Raw genomic sequence first — 19178 nt, 5'->3', positions numbered from 1 at the left:
TATTTCTGATTAGCTAGCATGGAAATCCACAATCCTCAAAAACTAACAAATCAAGCATAGGCTCCTTTTTTTTTTTTTCTTTTTAATTCTGGCAGCAAGCTGACATACATTTAGCATACATATACTCTTCCTGCTTATATATATCTTTTCATATATTTTACCACTGCTTATGGAAATGCTTGTTAGCCATCCTTTCACATATTTAACAACCTTAGCCAAAGTGCAAATAACATTCCTCTACACAGCATCATTTAAATACAGGAATGAGTTACCTATTCAAAAAAGTAAATAAAGGAATAACTATGATTTATTGTAGAAATGTGTACTTCAGTATTGCTTAAGAATAAATACCTAAGCACAGACTTGCTCCCTAAATAGAGCCACACATCAACATCTCTCTAAAACTCACTACTTTCTCATAGGACTATAGCAAATTTTAAAGCACATTATACTGATATATTAGTATCTGAAACTGCAGCACCAGAAAAGAAATAATTTTCAGTCTATTTTGATCACAGAACTTTTTTTTTTACATTTTAATGATGCAGCTTAGCACAGTTTTTCTTATTAGCCTTAAAGGACTAGTAAAAAAACCTCTTTCTCTGTATATAGTCTCAAAGTCTGGGTATGATGAAGCCTTTTGCCACGGCTCCTATTCCTCCAATCCTTTCTCTAGCAAAATATAATAATAATTTAAAAAAGACTTCTTTGTCTAAAGATCACAGGTGGTTTCAGGCTTAAACAAACTAGCTTAGGCACCAGAACCACTTCAGTCACTGAAATCTTCAGTTCAGCACAGAGTACAAAGTAAGAAAAGTAAATGTTTTTAACTTACCTGCACAGAGCTCTGTCCTTTCTATGTTGAATTATCTCGCTGAAAGCTATCATTGGTGTTGTTAAAGCATGCATATATATGTATATACACACATGCATATATAAGTATATTGGAAGACTTAAAGGAATATGTGGCTGAGGGATTTTATGCAGGTGTCTTTTTTCCTCATGAAGCCTACTCAATTTCCTACCAAGAGGGAAGCTAGAGTGATTTTCCAAATGACAAGAATGAGTGTATCCAGCAACAATCAGTTCCAGCCCTTACCCAAAAAAAAGCCATCCACTGCACCAAATCAGACTGCCACCTGTGCCCAGTACTAGGGCACGTAGTAGAAAGGAAGGGGAAAATGGTAAAAAGCAAAATGGCTGGGCTAAAAAAAGGACAGAACTGGGTCTTCATTTGAATTCCTAACCCGCACAAAGTTATTGTATTCATTTCACAAGAAACAACTCAATAATGTGATATGCTGTGAGAAAACCATGCATTTAAATAACTACATTTTATCCTGCAGTCAGCCAGACTGTAATTATATAAAAGCAGCAATGAATACACTTTGATTTACTGTGTAATAATAATAAATAAAAAAGGAGGAAAAGTACTTTGAATGTTCACAAATGTCCTCTAACTGAAAACCAAATTCACTCATTTAACGATTTGCATCATATTAGCAACAGTGTATCTATTGAACAGCACTAATTTAATACTGACAGGAAATCTAATGGATATGGAAAAGCACAACAGGAAAAATCAACAGTCCATAAAAGAATGTATGCAAAATTACTTTAAAAAAGTCGTTTCATGTTTCTCTTTAAACAACTCATGTAAGGCAATATCAGAAAATGCTAAATATTTTGGTCACACTACATAATACATTCTCTTCCTTCTTGAATGTACAGCAGGTTATAGCCCAGTATTACATTATGAAGTCTGTAAATGGAAATACTAGTATTGGGATGACAGTACCTTGGACTTACCCTAAGACAATCAATCATATTGTTTTTAAAAGCCAAGGAAAATATGCAGTATCTTCTGGAGGGCTATACATCCCGAATAAACATTACAGCAATATGATACTAACATTACATTAAGCAATTAATTTTCTAATTTCTTTATCTTTTTTTTAAAAAAAAGGTCAATTATGAAATCTTGGGTTCCTGTAAATGCAGTAAGTCCACTGCACTTAACAGACAGTAACTTCTAACAGTGTGTAATCAGTGTCATATTGTGTTCTGAATGTACTGTTCTATATACAATTATCCATTTAAAAAAAATTAAAATACTTCATTTAAGAATTACTTAACCACAGCATCTGTGTGATAGAAAACACCTTAAGTTCCCACTATACCTAGCTTTATGTGGTTTTGGCAAATACTGCTGGGAGAAAATAAGGCATAAAGCTGTTATTGATGTGTCCAGATTTATCAGTAATTGAGCAGTAACGACCACGCATTTTGATGAACATTTTGAGGGCCACTCCCTTAGGGAAGTGATAACTTTGTTCCTACAAGAGATGATATAGGCAGCTTTCCCTGTAGAAATTCTGTGTCAGTAGTTTGTCTTTCCTTCCTATACAAACACACCATTAAAAAATTAGGAAAGACACCTGTGAAATTCAGTATCAGCAGTGTAAAAGATGTGCATCTGGCTTGTAATCAATGTGTTATCCACCTCGTTGTGGCAGTGAAGCTTCGAATAATGTAATTAAGGTTGAAGTTGGTAAATATTTTTTCTAAGAAATTTGTTGGGTGATGAGGATTTATACATCAGAGCTTAAAACCATCATAATCTTATGGCTCTTGCTACTATCATCATTTACTTCTGCTTGAATGATATGGAACAGGACAAATGGAAGAAGTCTTGTGAATTCTGTAAATATTGTATCTATGCATCTGGAAAAGAAAAGATCTCCTGCTGGCAGATTAACTCTTAATTGAAAAAAATCTTCTATCAAGATGTACCTTTAATGAATCTTTAAAGGAAGATCATATACCTTGTAGGTATCACTTACACCAGCACCTCAAGTAAGACTAGATATAAGAGCAAAGGCACTTTCTACCGTATCTATATGAAAATATTTTTCTGATCTATAAACTTCATAAAAAACCCCATGAGGCCATAATGCATAAAGCACAGACCAGACCTCACACTACAAGTAGCAGGCTTAATCTGTAAACAAGTTTATTCCATAGCTAATATGTAAACAACTTTAAAAAGGAGTTAAAATTAATCCAGAAATATCTAATTAGTTTCTTTAATCAAGACACCCTCTTACTTGGCTAAATTTTGCTTGCAAAAACCAATCAACAGTACTTTGCATGAGACACAGTTCAGTTTGTGCTCCAATTTCATTCATTTCCTGCTTAACTCAGCCATGATCTGGACACGAAAAATTTAAAACTCAAGTGTTAGTTTTTTGAGAAATAGAGTTGTTTGGAAATGCTGTGTGGAACAATATAAGACCTGGGTGCGTTTTGAGCATGTATTTTATTGATAGATAACAGTCAGGGTTCAAAAAGTTGCAGTAAATACCCAAATATCAGTATGGGCAACATTCCTTCCCAATGCCACCTTTGCAGGTTTTCTCCAATATACTTAACAAAAAAAAAAAAAAATATATATATATATATGTATGTATCCTATAATCCCAGGTAGATCACCATCAACCCGTCGTGAACGACTTTCAATCTAGCATTTACTGTGACAGATACGAGATTTACCTGGTACACACTGATGACACAGTTAATGATATTTTGGGATATAGTTATCCTTTAAACATTGCAGTACTTACTGATTGCCTCCCTTTTTAATACTTTGGGTTTTTTACAAAAAAACAAAATCCATCTAAAGTACCCAATTCAGTGAATCACAGTCACAGATAAATTTCAGTTCATTTAAGTCCAAATCAGACATTTTAGTTCATGTTCATGCTAATGAAATTCAGATAAATTACCCTGGCTGCAGGCCCATTGACTTTTGGCTGAAGAGTACACACAGCTGGATGCCTGTAAATCAGGCAGGACACGATTTCTGCATCGAGGTTAACAACTGATATGCGTCACCAGCATATAAGAGTATAGACACTAAGCCAGAGATCTCAAAACAGCGTTTCTCCTGCCTGGCAACTTTCTAATAAAAACAAAGCTTATTCTTCTGTCTGCATCACTTTATATGACGTGAACATCTGTAAAGCAGACTACGCTAAAGCAAGAGGGATAGCGGGAACATTACACCCCTATTGATGTAAAGTGACTTAGTCTACATATTCACTTTAAGTCAGCACAGATTCATGCTGACACCAATCAGTTCCATCTCCTCCTCCTCATTTCTGACCACCACCATTACTCAGGCAGTAGGATTTGTACATACATAACACAAACTGAGTAAATCACCTAGCAAGTTTCTTTCTTAAAAATGCTGCATTCTGACAAATTAAGATGTTTTGTTATCAGATATATTTTATATAGCTATAGCCTTTATCTTTCTAGAAGAAAGTCATAGATAAGGCTAATCAGTATCTGTTTCATTCTATAAACAACAGGCATTCAATTTTTTACTGGACTAGTGTAGTTTTAGATGTGGTTCTGCTCATTTTCATCTAAAAATCCAACACTAAGAAAGCCACATCTTTAACTGCCTTTAATTTAACAAATAAGGCTACCTTAAAGATCACCGTCTTTAAGGTGAAGACAGAAAGACCTGCTTGACGATAACAGATATAAAGCTGAATGCTAATGATAGCGCAACTATTGTTTGACACTTAATTCCACAGCTTGGGGAGCGTTAGCCACAAAATAGAAGCTTTAAAGTTTAAGAACACAATAGACTAATCACACTGTTGCAGTTACATTAAAACTTCATGAAAACAATGGTTAGAAGTTACTTTGGTTTTGTAGTTGGCTCAAAAAACTTTATAAGCACTTTCACAAAAATGTATTTTCAGGTCACACACATACACACACACAAAAAAAACCCCAAAAACCTGAAAATGTGAGCAACTGGTAATAAATTCTATTTAGCAATACAAGATTCTTGAAGCTGAAATGTTATCCAAAGCACTTTTATTATCAAGTGTTCAGTTTTAGTACTGAGATCCTTGACCCAGACTATAAATTGTATTTCAGACAAGCAATAATTTCTTATAGTGATTTCAAGCATCTTAGAGAAAATCATCATTTTCACAGGACCAAGGCTCTTTAAAATTAGTATTTGTTTCTTTCTCTTCTGTCTGCAAAAAGCATTGCCATGACTTATTCACTCGATTCATAAGACTGTTTTTCTAATTGCAATTGTGGCTTATAACATCTACATATATCATATATTCATATATATATATATACACACACACACAGTATAACAAATTATGACATCCTGAGCAGTCTGTAAACCACAAAGTAGCAAACAGGTGGTCTACTGCTACATACTTTCACACTTCCATTATATAACCTCTTTGCACCAACAAAAAAGTACTATCACCTTAGTGTTAGACATATAGCCATCACCACCATAAATCTGTCTCAATATAGCCCTTTCTGTCACTTGCTCACCATTTTCTTTTTTCTATAATTATCCAGAAAACACTCAGTTATCTTCTAGAAAGTAGCATCAAACCCTCTATTTAAAATGGGAATTAACATCAGAACTTAAAGACCAAGCACCTTAGAAGTCAGGCACAGAGCAATGCGCACACACAGTAAAATCAGTGTTTCTTTCCTCACGTTCTTGGTAATCTCTTTGGCATTTTACCTGGTACATTCCAAGTAACTTTTAGAATTGCATGAATCTTATATTTGCACACAATCTCACAAAATTTACAACCACTGTTAGCCCAGGCTGACTCGTAAGGAACAGTTCTGGGTCTTGTAAGTGAGGGATTATACCTAACTCAACCCATCAGAAATGCCTCCAGAATTCAACATGCTGCTTTAAAACCTCTGTGTTCATATGTAAAATTGACTTAATACATGTTGCAAGTAGGAACTTTTGAGATGATGACCCAGTATTTTACTGAGGCTTACATCCCACACGTACAGAATAATTTTAATCCAAGACTCAACAATTTTAGATCCAAGAAGACCAAAGTATGTTCTCCAAATATACACTGATGTAAGATATTATGGGGTGGTAGAATAGCATTCGCAACTCAAAATGGGTAAACTGCACCTCCAAAATTAATACCAGTATTTTCAAAAATAGGAATATGAAAAGGCTTAAAAAACTAAAAAAATTATTAACATCTTTTGCCTTCGAAAAAATGGTGGAACCTAGACATACAATTATAACAGGTTTTACCAAAACTAGGTTTCCTTTTTAAATCCAAAAATAAGAATTGAGTTGTTCAAATCTAAACATAAATCACAAATAGGAAGGACTTACCTTCTTGTCTATTATTTTTCCTCTTTAACCATTTTTCCACAGTTTCCGCACTTACACTTTCTGACACAAACTCATCCAGTACCTGGGGGTGAAGAGAAAGATAGGCCTTCACTTTTTCATCCGTTAAACCTGAAAGAGAGAATATTAATTGATTACATTATTGGCATGAAATTCCTCATATGCAACAATACCTAGATGCCAGTGACAATCAGTACTCTTGTTTTTTTTAACACACTGATTGAACGCAGGCTATTTAAATTGCCTCCTCCCAGACAGAAAAAATATCCAGTCAAAAAACAAGCTGTCATAGAAAAGAGTAGAAGCAAAGCTTATCCATACAAGGTACCTTGTACAAAAAGTTCCCTACAGGAGTACACATAAACGCTACCTGGGAGAAATGGCCAGGAAGGAATTTATTAGTATGAGTGTAAAATTACTTATTTCCATGATATGCAAGATGATACACTGAATAAGAAAGTGGGTGGGAAGGAGATAGAAGAAAGTAGAAGAAAGTGAACTGGTATTTCTTGTAGACCGTCAAATTCAGTATTCTTACTGCATGTGGCAGCAAAAGCAACAACTATTATGCAACAAAAAATCAAGTACAATTTTTAAATACTGCAGTTACTTAAGTAACTTCAGAAATATAAACTGCTTTCACGTGCACGTTTATATACTCCAGTACACATATTGGACAAAAAAGCACAACTCAGAACCTCACATCCCTGACAATCATAAACAAATTCCCAAATTCATAACATTACAAGGACAAGAGGAAATGGCCTCAAGTTGTGCCAAGGTGTTTAGATTCAATATTAGGAAAAATTTCTCCGCTGAAAGGGTGGTCACGCATTGCAACAGGCTGCCCAGGGAAGTGGTAGAATCACCATCCCTGGAGGCATTTAAAAAAATTGTAGATGTGGTGCTTAGAGACATGGTTTAGTGATGGGCTTGGCAGTCCCGGGTTAATGGTTGGACTTGATGATCTCAAAGGTCTTTTCCAACCTGAATGGTTCTATGATCATACTCTTCATAAATCCCCCCAACAAAACCACTGGCCACAGGGAGGTGAATCCAAGGGTGCTGAGGGTTTCCGAGGGCGGGCAGGAAGGACGCACACCTGTCCCGAGGGACTAAGTTCCAGGTTGCCACAAAGGGAGCGGGCACCCCGAGTACAAAAACCTCGGTGACATTTGAGGGGGTAAGTAACAATCACTGTAATGACTCTAAAAACGCCTTTTCCTCTTGTGTTATATGTATATAAACGTAATTATAAATCCTCCACAGAAAACAGCCTAGGTTCAGCAGAAGAGAAACTCCCCTCCGAAAAATGCTGGCCTCTTTTGGAGAGTATTAATGCTATAAAATAAGATCAATTTTCTTATTTTATTCTTCACACAGTAACAGAACATGCTGAAAACAGCTATGGTGTAATTCAAATGCTAGTCAATGACTGTAACCTTTAAGATATCTTACCAATGTTACTATGAAAGCCTTCAGGAAACAATACCAGAACACAAACCAACAACTCCCGCCTGCTGATTGCCAGCCACACATGCCACTCTCCCCACACCAACTGCACCACATCATTCCCACATCAGCCCCCATGAGCCCAAACCTGGTTTAAAACACCCTTTCTCTTAATCCACACAGGTGGCTGTTCCTGGTAGGTATCATAGACTCAGATAACAATATTCCCACTTAGGCAAGACTCTCCAGATCTGTATCACTTGAATTAAGAAAGCTAAGTGAGCATCCCGTTTTTCATTAGTAAAGAAGAAAAGGCTCTTCCTAAGTCAGTAAGATCAGGAGATGACCAGCAAGTGGGAGGAAAACAAACAAACAAAATCCCACAACTTTGACTGCTTAACCTGATGTGATATTTTGTAAACTGACATCACAATGCATCTATAAAGAAGTACATGCCACATGAATGAAAAGATTTTTCAACCAATCAGACCAATTAATCTAAGTCTGCCATTTGCTCAACTACGAAAAACATGATACCTTGAAAGTTTAAGTCTTTCTAATTTCATAGTAACAGAATTTGAAAAGAAAACATGTTTGGAGAATCATTCATAAAGAATATAGCATTTCAAAGATTTACCAGAGTTAACCATCATTAAGTCATCAACATGTATCTGCCTTTAAGTTCTGGATGAAAAATGATCAATACAGGTTTGTCACAAAATGCTTGCTGCTTCCCAGTTGTCTTTAGACTGGAAACAAACACTTTTTGCTTCTGGTAAGAAACAAGGAAATGAAAAGTTTGTAAAATTAGCAACTGACATTGTACAAGGGATGATTTGTGTTTTCAGTGAAAATAACCTTAACTTTCTTACGCATGCATTCTGTATACCTTGACTTCAAAGATATACTTCCTTGATTCAAATCTTTATGGGTTGTGGGTTTTGTAACATACACATCAAAAATCAATAAAATGTCAATTTGAAATAAGATTTTCATCTACATGTCCCAAGTTTAATTTCCATTCCAGATATTCTGCCCCTGAGGGTGAAAATTCTGGTTTAACCTTATACAGAGAAGTGATTCATGCAGATGATAGAAGAAATCCTACAATGGCCTTTAAATTACCCTCCTTTATTTCACTGAAGGCATCTGTGCAGATGTGTTTTTTCAATGTCAGATTTGTAGATGGGAGCAGGCAGAACAGGATTTGCAACTGCATTTGCAGAGTAAAAAAGGAGTAACTTGAACTTATTTTCTACACAGACTAAAGCAGAGTTATCTGTCCTCCTGTTAGGCTACTGGGTTGAAAAATCCCTGCTACAACCACACACACAAAATCCACAACCAAAACCAGCAAGAGCAAAAACACATTGTAACTTCACAAAATGTAACGTTAATAGAAAGTAGCCTTTCAGAAGAAGCTTAAACGTTTTGTTGTTTATGTACCTCAAGGCAAAGGAGTGTTCTAAAGAAGCTTGAATGTAAGAGTGTTTTACAGCTGTGGATAAACAACTATTTTGTGTCATATATAAAGCCTTCTACACTGTAAAATGCATGTAAGAATAAGAATTTTACATAAGAATATGCATAGGTTCAATGATGGACACACTTGCTTTCTTGAACACTCACATGTTCCTGAAAACTCGTACATATATTTTTGCTAAATATTATCGACCTCTATATTGATCTGTTGTAATCTTTTAATTCTGAAATACAAAAAAAAAAAAACAAAAAACCAACCAAAAAACGACAAACAATATTGAGAATTCAGAGGCAATGATTAATAACATTTGAATAAACCAAACTATAACACCCCCAAACTCAGGAACCAAAGGTTTATCAAGCCAATCAAGTATCATTTACAAATTAGAAACAAACAAACAAAGCACAAGCCAATGTTGGTTATTAACTTTTCTGTTACTAATGTACTGGTCTGAAGTATTTGGGGCAGTAAACTCTTCTACATGCATCCACATTAGAAATATTTCTCCACTACTCCTTTCTTCTCCCCTTACTACTATTGGGCTCACAGACTAGTAGAAAGAATAGTCTATGTTTACTATTTCCACAGCACACTCTACACAACAGGGAGCTTCCCATCACCTCCAGTGATGCCAAGACTGCTCTTATTCTTGTCCATCAGTTCTTGTATGGAGCATAAAGTACACACATCAACAGTGTCTAACAAAGGAAAAGGCAGCAGTGCACACACCCATAATTGTGTTGGTCTATACACTTTCTTGCAATCAGCCCAAACAAAAGCTCCCCTCACTTATTTTCATGCATATCCAGATGGCATTGACTCTTGTATCTGGAACCTGTCTGTCCTCTGACAGAGCTATGACAGTTATCAAGATGGACCATCACTCAGGAGGGCTGAACTCTGGCCAACAGCCTAGCACGCAGCAGGCCAGAAAGCACAGAAAGACTGGAACGACCGAAATTCCTCTGGGAATTAAAGGAGGAACCTGGCATTTGGGTTGAGTGTCCATTCATTCCATTTATGAATTGGAGTTTGCCTTCCTGATTCATGCATGTATCCTGTTTACTTAAAAACACACACACCAAACCACCTTTGCCCCTTGTATTCTTATTTTAAAATCATAAACCCACATTTCAGTGCTGATTTCTTTCTGGCACAACTTACTATTGCCATATTTTATGCACCCATTAGCTATCTGTCCTGGATTTGTGATTAGATAATGAAAATGATAATAAAAATACCATGCAAAATGACACACGTGTACCAGATAAGCTTTTGCTTTTTTTTCCATTTCCCTCTGAACAAATCATAGGCAAAGCAGCAGCTCAGGCTGCCTGCCGCGTGTGCAAGCTCAGCAGCTCCTCGCTTCCTGACCAACACTCCCATTTAGGTTCTCTGTGTAGATCTCATTCTCTTTGGCCATGCTATCTGCTGTTAAAAGTTCATTCATACACGTGGAAAACATTAATCAAGGTTCGTGTGGTTTCATTGTTTTCCATTTCTTGGCTACCCCTGTCTGAAAAGTAAGTAGAATATACCTTGTCAATAAATGCTGGGTCTTACACAAGTGTTTCACCTTATTGTGGGTTTTGTCTGTCTCATTTATTAGAGGGTAGGAAAACAGAAAACTGGCAAAGCTTGATACAAAGCAGAGGGCTGAAGACAGCCTGTCCCTCCAACACCATCCAAGAGGCAACTCCTTAATCAGTGAAAGGCCTTTTCACTGCCAGAGGGAATGATCTTTCTGGCAGGACATTTGCTCTGAGATGTTAGAAGTGGGAATGGTGAATCAAATGATAGAAAAGACATAATTGTATTTATTTACAGTATTTCTATGAACTGACTTATCGGTGCACTCTACCAAATAAACAATAGTCCTGTTTTTCCACTTTGCATATGCCTGAGGCTCAAGCTGTTCATTTAATTTGGCCTAGCTCATGTCAGTCTATCAAAATTTTGGTTTTGTGGTTGGGGGTTGGGTTTTATGGTGGTGGTGGTGGTGGATGTGGGTTTATTTTGAACAACTCCTTGTCTTTCAATAGAGAGTGTATATGAGTGTTGTGGCATTGGGGTTTTTTTCCTTACACAAACTACAAGATGTAGTTTCTTTTTCACTGAAATTGATAGCAGGAATACATATAGTAGAAGACAGAATTATGGGTGCACTTCTTCCCCTTCCTATTTTAGTAAACTAGCTATGGAAAATATAAATGTTACCACCAAATATCACAGTTCAGTAATTTCAGCATAAACTAGAAAGCCAAATGTTTGCAATAGTCTGATTCAACAAATAACTATCTCTTCAGGGTCCTATGATTAATACTTAAAAAACACGTTTCATTTCACTAAAGGAAAAGAATAAAGAAACATTTACCTAAAGATAGTTTAGCAAGTTTAGTAGAGCAGTTTAAAGAGGAATAGTTATTCATGTAGATCATGAACAACCACAACTGTCTTTTCTTTTTATTTATTTGAACAGTGTACCAGGACTAGATCATTCAGGCTTCAAAAGCATAACCAGGACTCTGACTGGGTTTGTTAGTACTTACACTAAAAGCCAAACAAAAGCACAAACACCACCACCTTCCAAAATACCTATATTTCTGTGTCTCATAAAAAGCCAGTGAGAGGACTGCAGGCTGCTTGATTTAGTGATTGCCTGGCCTGCTCAAGCATGAATTCCCCTTGTCACCTACCGGTAAGGCTTTCAGTTCAAAAACTCCAGCATTTCTTAGTGATAACATCAGCTAGAATGCTAAAAGAGATCAACTGAATTCACAGAGCAATCTCCCACTGTCCAGTGTAAGTCAACCAACAGCTTCATAAGTAAAAAAGAAAATATGTAGCACTAAAAAAAAAAAAAAAACCAAAACCCCCAAAATATCCTAATTAAAATGAGAGGGGAAAAAAGGAACTTTTGCTGCAGCTGGGCGTACTACACAAGCAGATCATTTTACAGGTACCGGCACAAACAGTTTTCAAGAACCCTCAAGTGAGCAAACACAGTTTCCAAATGAAATGTGTATTTGAATGACAAAAAAAGAATAAAGCATAACAGTGGACAGAGCTTAGGGAATAGGAAGATTCAAGTAATAAACATGTTCATAGTCACCCTGTTGATTACCGCAATCCTCACAATGTCTATGTTAGGGTTTAAGAGAGACAGAAACTGTAAACACTGTCACAGTCTTATATGCTGCTGTCCACTTAAAATGCCAGCAAAATACTCTTTGGAAAATAACCGATTATCAACAATTGTTTGGGTTTTTTTAAATAAAACAAATGTATAAAACACTATTACTTCTATCTTAAGGGAGAAACTGGTTTTTGAGCAGATGTGACAAAGCATACCAAACTCAGCATCCTAGAGACCCACGTTACTGGTTCCAATTGTAATGGCACTGCAAGGCAACATGGTCGGCTTGTCCACCAGTCAAGGGAATGTGTTCATTGCTGTTCAGGCTGTTCACTGACCTGAAACCAAATGGCTTCTGACTTCCTCCATCCTTGCTATTAAGTTCTCTTGACTTCCAACAATCAAGACGAAGGAAAACTGGAAGGGGATTACATGCTGATTGCCTGCTGAGAACCATCCCTGGACTGACCCTACTCCAGAGCAACACCCGGTACCTGTCTGGGACGTCAGTAGATGGCTTTGATCAACGCATTGCCAAGAACCACTCTTAACAATGTAACAGCATAGACAAAAAAAAATAAAAATCTAGTACATAGCAATGCTCCTTCACACTTTTTGTTTACTAGCCCACATAGAGCATAGCTAGATTCAAAAATAAACTAAGAAACAAGACGTCCTTCATACATCAATTATCAGTAATTAGTCCTTGCCTTTGAGCCAGTCTCCAACTGCCTTCGTTTAAAGAAAATGAATAAAGCCAAAAATCACTTTAAAATCATATTTTTGCTTTCAGCTTTTTATGCTGCTTAAACTAAATTAAATATTTCTTAGATATTAGATAACCTGTGTAGTACTGAATCGATTAATGGCTCCACTCCCTCACTCTTAATCCATGTTGTACTGCACTCTCCTCTGAGAATAGCTTCACTGAGCTCAGAATAAAGCAGAACTGACTGTGAATGAGCTGAAAGAACTGAAGCCTAGAGCTATGTTTAAAAATCTGCTCCATTTAGCAACATGAGTCAGTCACATCATTAGGAATTCTTGCAATTTTTTCATTAGTGTTGTGATATTTGGTCTTTTTTCCTAAAACCACTAGCTTAATCAAATCTCCTGATTAGGCAGAAATTTTAGTTTTCAACTAAAGTTTCTGGTTCCCAGGCTGGGGGGGCACATGGGGAGGCGGAGGAGAATGGGTAAAAATTGATGAGCCAGCCTAATACTTATCAGGGCTCAGCATGTTACCCTAGAACCACTAAACTGAAACACTGCAGTCATTGCTTTCCTCAAAACCCTTGCAACAGTGTCTGATGTGTATGACATACCTTTCGCCCAGTTAGACAGGATCCAGTGCTTTGAAAACACGGTGTGAGGGTACACATTGGTCAATACAAGAAATCAGATGGATTTTATGTAATGAGATTAATAATAATTATTAATAAAGGTGACATGAAATACCTATAAATGTTGTAAATGTTACATCTGTTAACATAAAAAATAATAAATGAACAAAAAAAAACCCACCCAAAACTGAAAAAAAAAAAACCACCACAAATTGCTTATTTTCTTTAATAAGCAATTCTTCCCTGAAATTAGAGGGGCTATGGAGTCACAGCAAATATGGGCGCAGTCATAATTTCTCCAAGTAACAATATGCTGTGCCACATAGGAAATCCGAAAGCCAAGGATGGAAGTGGGGGTGGGGGTTATCAAATCACGATGATAAATACTTTCCAGATAAGGTATTATCTGAAACAGAAAACCTTTGCCTCAAATACATGTTTTTTTTAAAAAAGTATAAAATTAAAAGAAACTTTCTCATCTGGAATAACAAATTAAGAGAAATGTATAACAGTTCCTCAAAATCAGCACTTGAAAATACATAGCATACTTGTACAAAAACAGAAGCCTATAAAGTATCTGAAAGTAACCCAGAAGAGCTAATTTGGGCACAACTTTGCCTGTGTTCTCCTTTATTTAAAGCTGTCTTGCCCCATCACTTTCTTACACAAAGATCGCTTCTCTGTATCTTTCCACAGAACCTTATAAATGATATTTGCAGTTATTCTCAAAAGCATTCAAGGCATGTGTGTACATTGCTTCATTTGGATTAAGCATTAATCCCATTAAATCAATCCCTTCTTTGTTCAAAGCATCAGGATTCAAAACCACAGGCACAGTCAGTTTTGGAATACCCTTTTCAAGTCAGACTTTTTATCTTAATCCATTTAAGTGTACAGGAATGTAATGCAACCAAGTGCCCAAACTCTGTGAGATCTGACATTACTGGTCTGGCAAAAAGTATAATCCCTAATGAGAGGCAATCAGAATGGTCAAACCTCTTTTTGATTTCTCTCATCTTGAAAAATCAATTCACAAACTCATCCATGAGCAGCTCCATTCACATTTTTTGCCCCTCCTCCAACTGCCGCCTGCATTGCTAAAACAAAATCAATACGCAGCACCAGCGTTCACAGTATTTGCAGTGAAACACAGTAACGTGGTACAGAAAAAAAAACACTACACTGTTGATCTGGATATTTTAAAAGGGTATATGTTTGTTTCACATATAATAAATTTTATCATTAAACATTTCAAATCTTCACAGAGACGACTGTTTATGCCAGCCTCCAGCCACTGCATAAAACTTTTAGATCACAGTTTCACCCACAACCAAGCACCCTCACTCGTGCAGCAGCTACAGCAGCCAGCAGTAGGCAACACAACGTTTCAGCCAGGACACTGGCAGCCCTGCCGAAGTTTTAGAAAGAAGAAAGAAAGACCAGCTTGGCTAAACGGAGCTCGAATACATTCATACAGAAAGAACACCAATAACCACCTCATCCTGTATCCTGTAATTCAAATCCCTTATTCCTGATGAAAAAGCCATGGATGTATCTTTGCACCTGAACATTCCACATGCTGAGCAAGGCATGGACAAGTCATAAGCACCTTTAGTTTCCGCCAGCTTCCACAGTGGTTTTCCTGATACTACCAGCACCTTGCAAGCTCAAGCCCTAGACATCTACAGGTACTCAGCTGTACTTGTCTCCCAAAACCTAGCACTCAGGAACTTCACCGTACTGGCAGCTCAGAGCACTGCTTCAGTATTAAGTTAAAAAGCAAGAACCTATGTGAACGTCAATGAAATCAGTTTTCATTACCTAGAGTTACAAGGCGTATCATCTTTCCATAGGATCTATACGTATGCTCAATGAGGTGAACGTGTTCCTAACCTGAATAATGATTTTTCACAGGGAATCAAAACACGCTTCAAATTGTCTGGATGGCATAACCCTGCACAGCATGTATAGTGTGGCACTGAAATACCATCCATTATTTGATGTATAGGGCTTTTGAAAAGTCTGACTGTTAATGTCCTGGTTTGAGAGTAGCTTCTCTCCAATTCTAATTAGCACATTGCAGTAACTTTGAGGGGTTGGTAACAAGCTTTATTCTCCCTCCAGGTGCATGATGGGACCAAATTTGGGAGTTTAATTAACACTGCAAAAAGCTAACAAAAGGAATACAGATATGCTTTAGGACTTGCAAATTGTAATCAAATAAATTTGAAGTCTTTGCTTGAGGAGAAAGCTACGTATCATATTAAGGTTACCAATTAAAACAATTATAACATACTTAAAAATAATTCACACTGAAGTAAGTGAAAATGTATTTGTAAACACATAAGGAACATCTCAATATGACTTATAATTATTTGCTCTTTTTTATTCTTTTGTGCAACACACACAGCCAGGGTACCTTGTCTCCTGCCCAAAACATACCTGACCATAATAGTCAACTTAATGGTGACAAGTACTAAAATACAGTTCATTCATAGCACATGATGAAAAATGTCAAGTCACCCAGGACTTGCACATACTTAATCTCTGGAAAGATCCTAAGCAACTGTGAATTAAACATCTTAAAGTCTAATGATTAACCAAGGTAAGAATGCCTTAACTCTTCCATTGAGTGCAGGTGTTGGAACCAAGTTCTTGATTTATGACTTCTCCAGTAATACCTTCTGGGTGATGTAATGTCTTCCTCCCACCTGACACCTGATCCTGGAGTAGCTCCCTTTTTGAGTAAACTCTGCTGGCTCAAGAGTAGTCAAGAGTGTCTTTATTGCCTAAGTTTTACTGCTGATTTTTCTTCAGATGAACTCCCATGAATAAAGTTCTGTAAATCCTTTATAACATATTAACAACGTAAACATGCAGTGCTGTTCACTAAAATGGTATTTAATTTATTCCACAAACAAGATCCAGTATGATGAAACCTTTGAAGGATACTACATGCCTGTGCCAAGTCTCACTCTGTTATTTCACTAAAAAGGAAACAGAGAATGTTCTTCCTTCTGAAAGGAGCATCCCACTTCATCTTAACATTTACCTTAGTAGATGTGTTAGGACAGTTTCCCAGGGCACAGGACTCTTCTTAAATAACAACTACACATAGTCAAATAACACGCTACTTACCAACAAGACTGCACACCCGAGCGTTCTCTACTTTTATAGTACTAGGACCATATCTGCAGCACCACATTGAGGATCTGTCATTCTTTCTTAATCCTCCACAACCTTAGAGTTTTAGGAGTCTTAAAGAGAAATACAGTCAACATACTTCACAAAATGAGAAGGTACAAACCCCAGAGAAATCTGGCACTGGAAAGCTCTATTAGGAAGGAACCTCACACAACCACTTCCAGAAAGGTTTTATCTGGTTCATAGAATGTGAGCTTTTTCAAAAATAAACCATGCTAGTCCAGCATTTTTTCTAGATATCATAGCTAAAATAAAACATGTAGAAAAATACACGTCTGTTAGTTTAAATTATATATTTAACAGATTCTGTAACTCTACTATGCACAAGTCTGCTGAGTTGTTGAATGGAAGACTTCACAGAGGTTGCATGGAGCAGGCTGGAAGGTGCTATTCTTACCTGATCTAAAGCTCAGCCATGTCATTTATGGGTTCATTTGTTTTAAGACAGACAGAAAGTACTGTCATCTGCTAGCTGTACATTAAGCCTAATAAACTGAAGGCTGAACTGGTGCATATTTTTTAGGAAAATACATCTGATTTAAATAAAAGAAACTATAGAAGCGTTTAGTACATTTCTCAGTCTCTTCAGATTGCTAATGGATACAAAACGGGTGTATCTATTAATAATAATAATAAATAAAAAATTCTCATTGTACTTCAAATATCAAGTCTTTTTATTTCAGCTTCCAGTAATTAAGATTTTTTCATATTTTAACTCCTAGCTTAAGAGTTTTCAGCATCAGTGATCATCTGTTTTTAAAGGTACCAACAGTCTAAATGAGCAATATCTATCCCCTTTACAAAGTAGAATAGGCTCACTTTTCAAAATTATAACACTGTATTCTTAAGCATTTCACAATTCCAAAGATATTTAACTCCAATTATTCATATGTGCCATCTTACAGTAGTTTCAAAAAGTCTCTAACCTAACTCAAGCACCTTGATCAAACTTCCATACTTGCAACTCAAAAAGAAGTGTTGTGTTGTTTTTTTTAAAAAAAAAAAAAAAACAAACAAAAAAAACAAAAAACAAACAAACAAAAAAAAACAAACCCCCAAAAAAAAAAAACAAAAAAAAAGCTTCCAAAAGTCTCAAAAAACTCAGTTTTTGTGACAAAGATTCTGGCTTCATCATGGTACCACACAGCCTTCCCTCAATCCCACCAGAAGTACTAAAGCAGATGTTTTAGCAATAACGTTGAAATTCAAAAAGTTGGTATTACATAATGAATCCTGGAAATGGCTTTTTTTACCTTACCTTTGGTATTACTATAAAATTTAGATACAAGATGCCTCCTTATTCAAAACTCAACTTTGACATTTAAAATAAAGAAAAACCCTATATAATTATTTTGTGGGGAAAAGAAAGCCTACCTTCACACTAATTAAGCACTGAAAGTAAAGCACTGAATCCATCAAACTGTCACAAAAAAGTGGTAAGAAACTCCAATTTATTTAAAACACTATAAAGGGAGACATGATTTTCTTTTTCTGCCACATCTTTTTTTCAGCTATATAAAAGAATAGAAGGAAAGATGATTTTTCAGAGATGCTGTCTCTGCTCAATCTTATGGTGGTGGATGTAACGATATCTCTGTGTCAGTAAAATATGACCTAGGAAAAGCAGTATAATTTGAGATATTTAAATGAACATGCCACTGAAGTCATAATTAAATACTGTGTTACATATGCTTATACATTACAGACAAGGCCACATTGTGCAACCCTTACTTGCACCAGTGAACACTTATAGGAGTAGTCCTATTGACGTCAATGAGACTACTTATGTGGGTAAGAGCTCACTAACATGTGAAGAGTTGTGCAACAAAGCCCCAAACATGTTTCATTCCGCACATTGTTTCAAGCTTTGTTCCTCAACCACAAGTTTTTCCTTAATAGTGTTAATAATATTATTTCATTAATGTTACCATTCCAAAAAATATGAAAGATCATATGACTTGTTCAGTGGTATTCGACATGGTCCAGTATTTTGGCTAAATACCAAACCAGAGGTACACAAGAATGGCAGCTTCACAGAGGCTGGCAGGCACCCCTAGACATCGCCTAATCCACCGCCGGCTCAAGCGGGGTCAGCTATAGCAGGTTGCTCAGGGTCCTGTCCCAGTGGCTTCTGAGTATCTCCAAGGATGGAGACCCCACACTACCTCAGAGCGGCCTGTGCCAGTGCTCAGTCACCCCGCAGTGGGTTCAGGTGGAAACGGCCATGTTTCAGTTAGTGCCCATGGCCTTTTGCCCTGCTGCTGGACACTGCCAAGAGCCTGCCTCTGTTTTAGTTTCCCCTCCATAAGGTACTTATACACACAGATAAGATCC

The 19178-nt window shown here is 36.6% G+C and overlaps 1 protein-coding gene across 4 annotated transcripts in view; it reads right to left on the bottom strand.

Moving 5' to 3' along the window:
• Window positions 1–19178, bottom strand: part of PDE10A (phosphodiesterase 10A) — a 255673-nt gene that overhangs the window by 169198 nt on the left and 67297 nt on the right. For 3 of the 4 annotated variants that reach the window (XM_080390538.1, XM_080390537.1, XM_080390539.1), the window contains exon 2: window positions 6209–6337. In XM_080390538.1, coding sequence (XP_080246664.1) covers window positions 6209–6337 — 129 coding nt within the window. Of the gene's footprint in view, window positions 1–6208; window positions 6338–9307; window positions 9345–19178 lie in introns of those variants that run through there. The other variant, XM_080390540.1, reaches the window with a different exon arrangement.

This window comes from Falco punctatus (genome assembly GCF_963210335.1).
Source record: "Falco punctatus genome assembly, chromosome: 5".
NCBI lineage: Eukaryota > Metazoa > Chordata > Aves > Falconiformes > Falconidae > Falco > Falco punctatus.
Note: the sequence above shows the minus strand (reverse complement) of the source record. Positions and strands in the feature narration are given on the sequence as shown.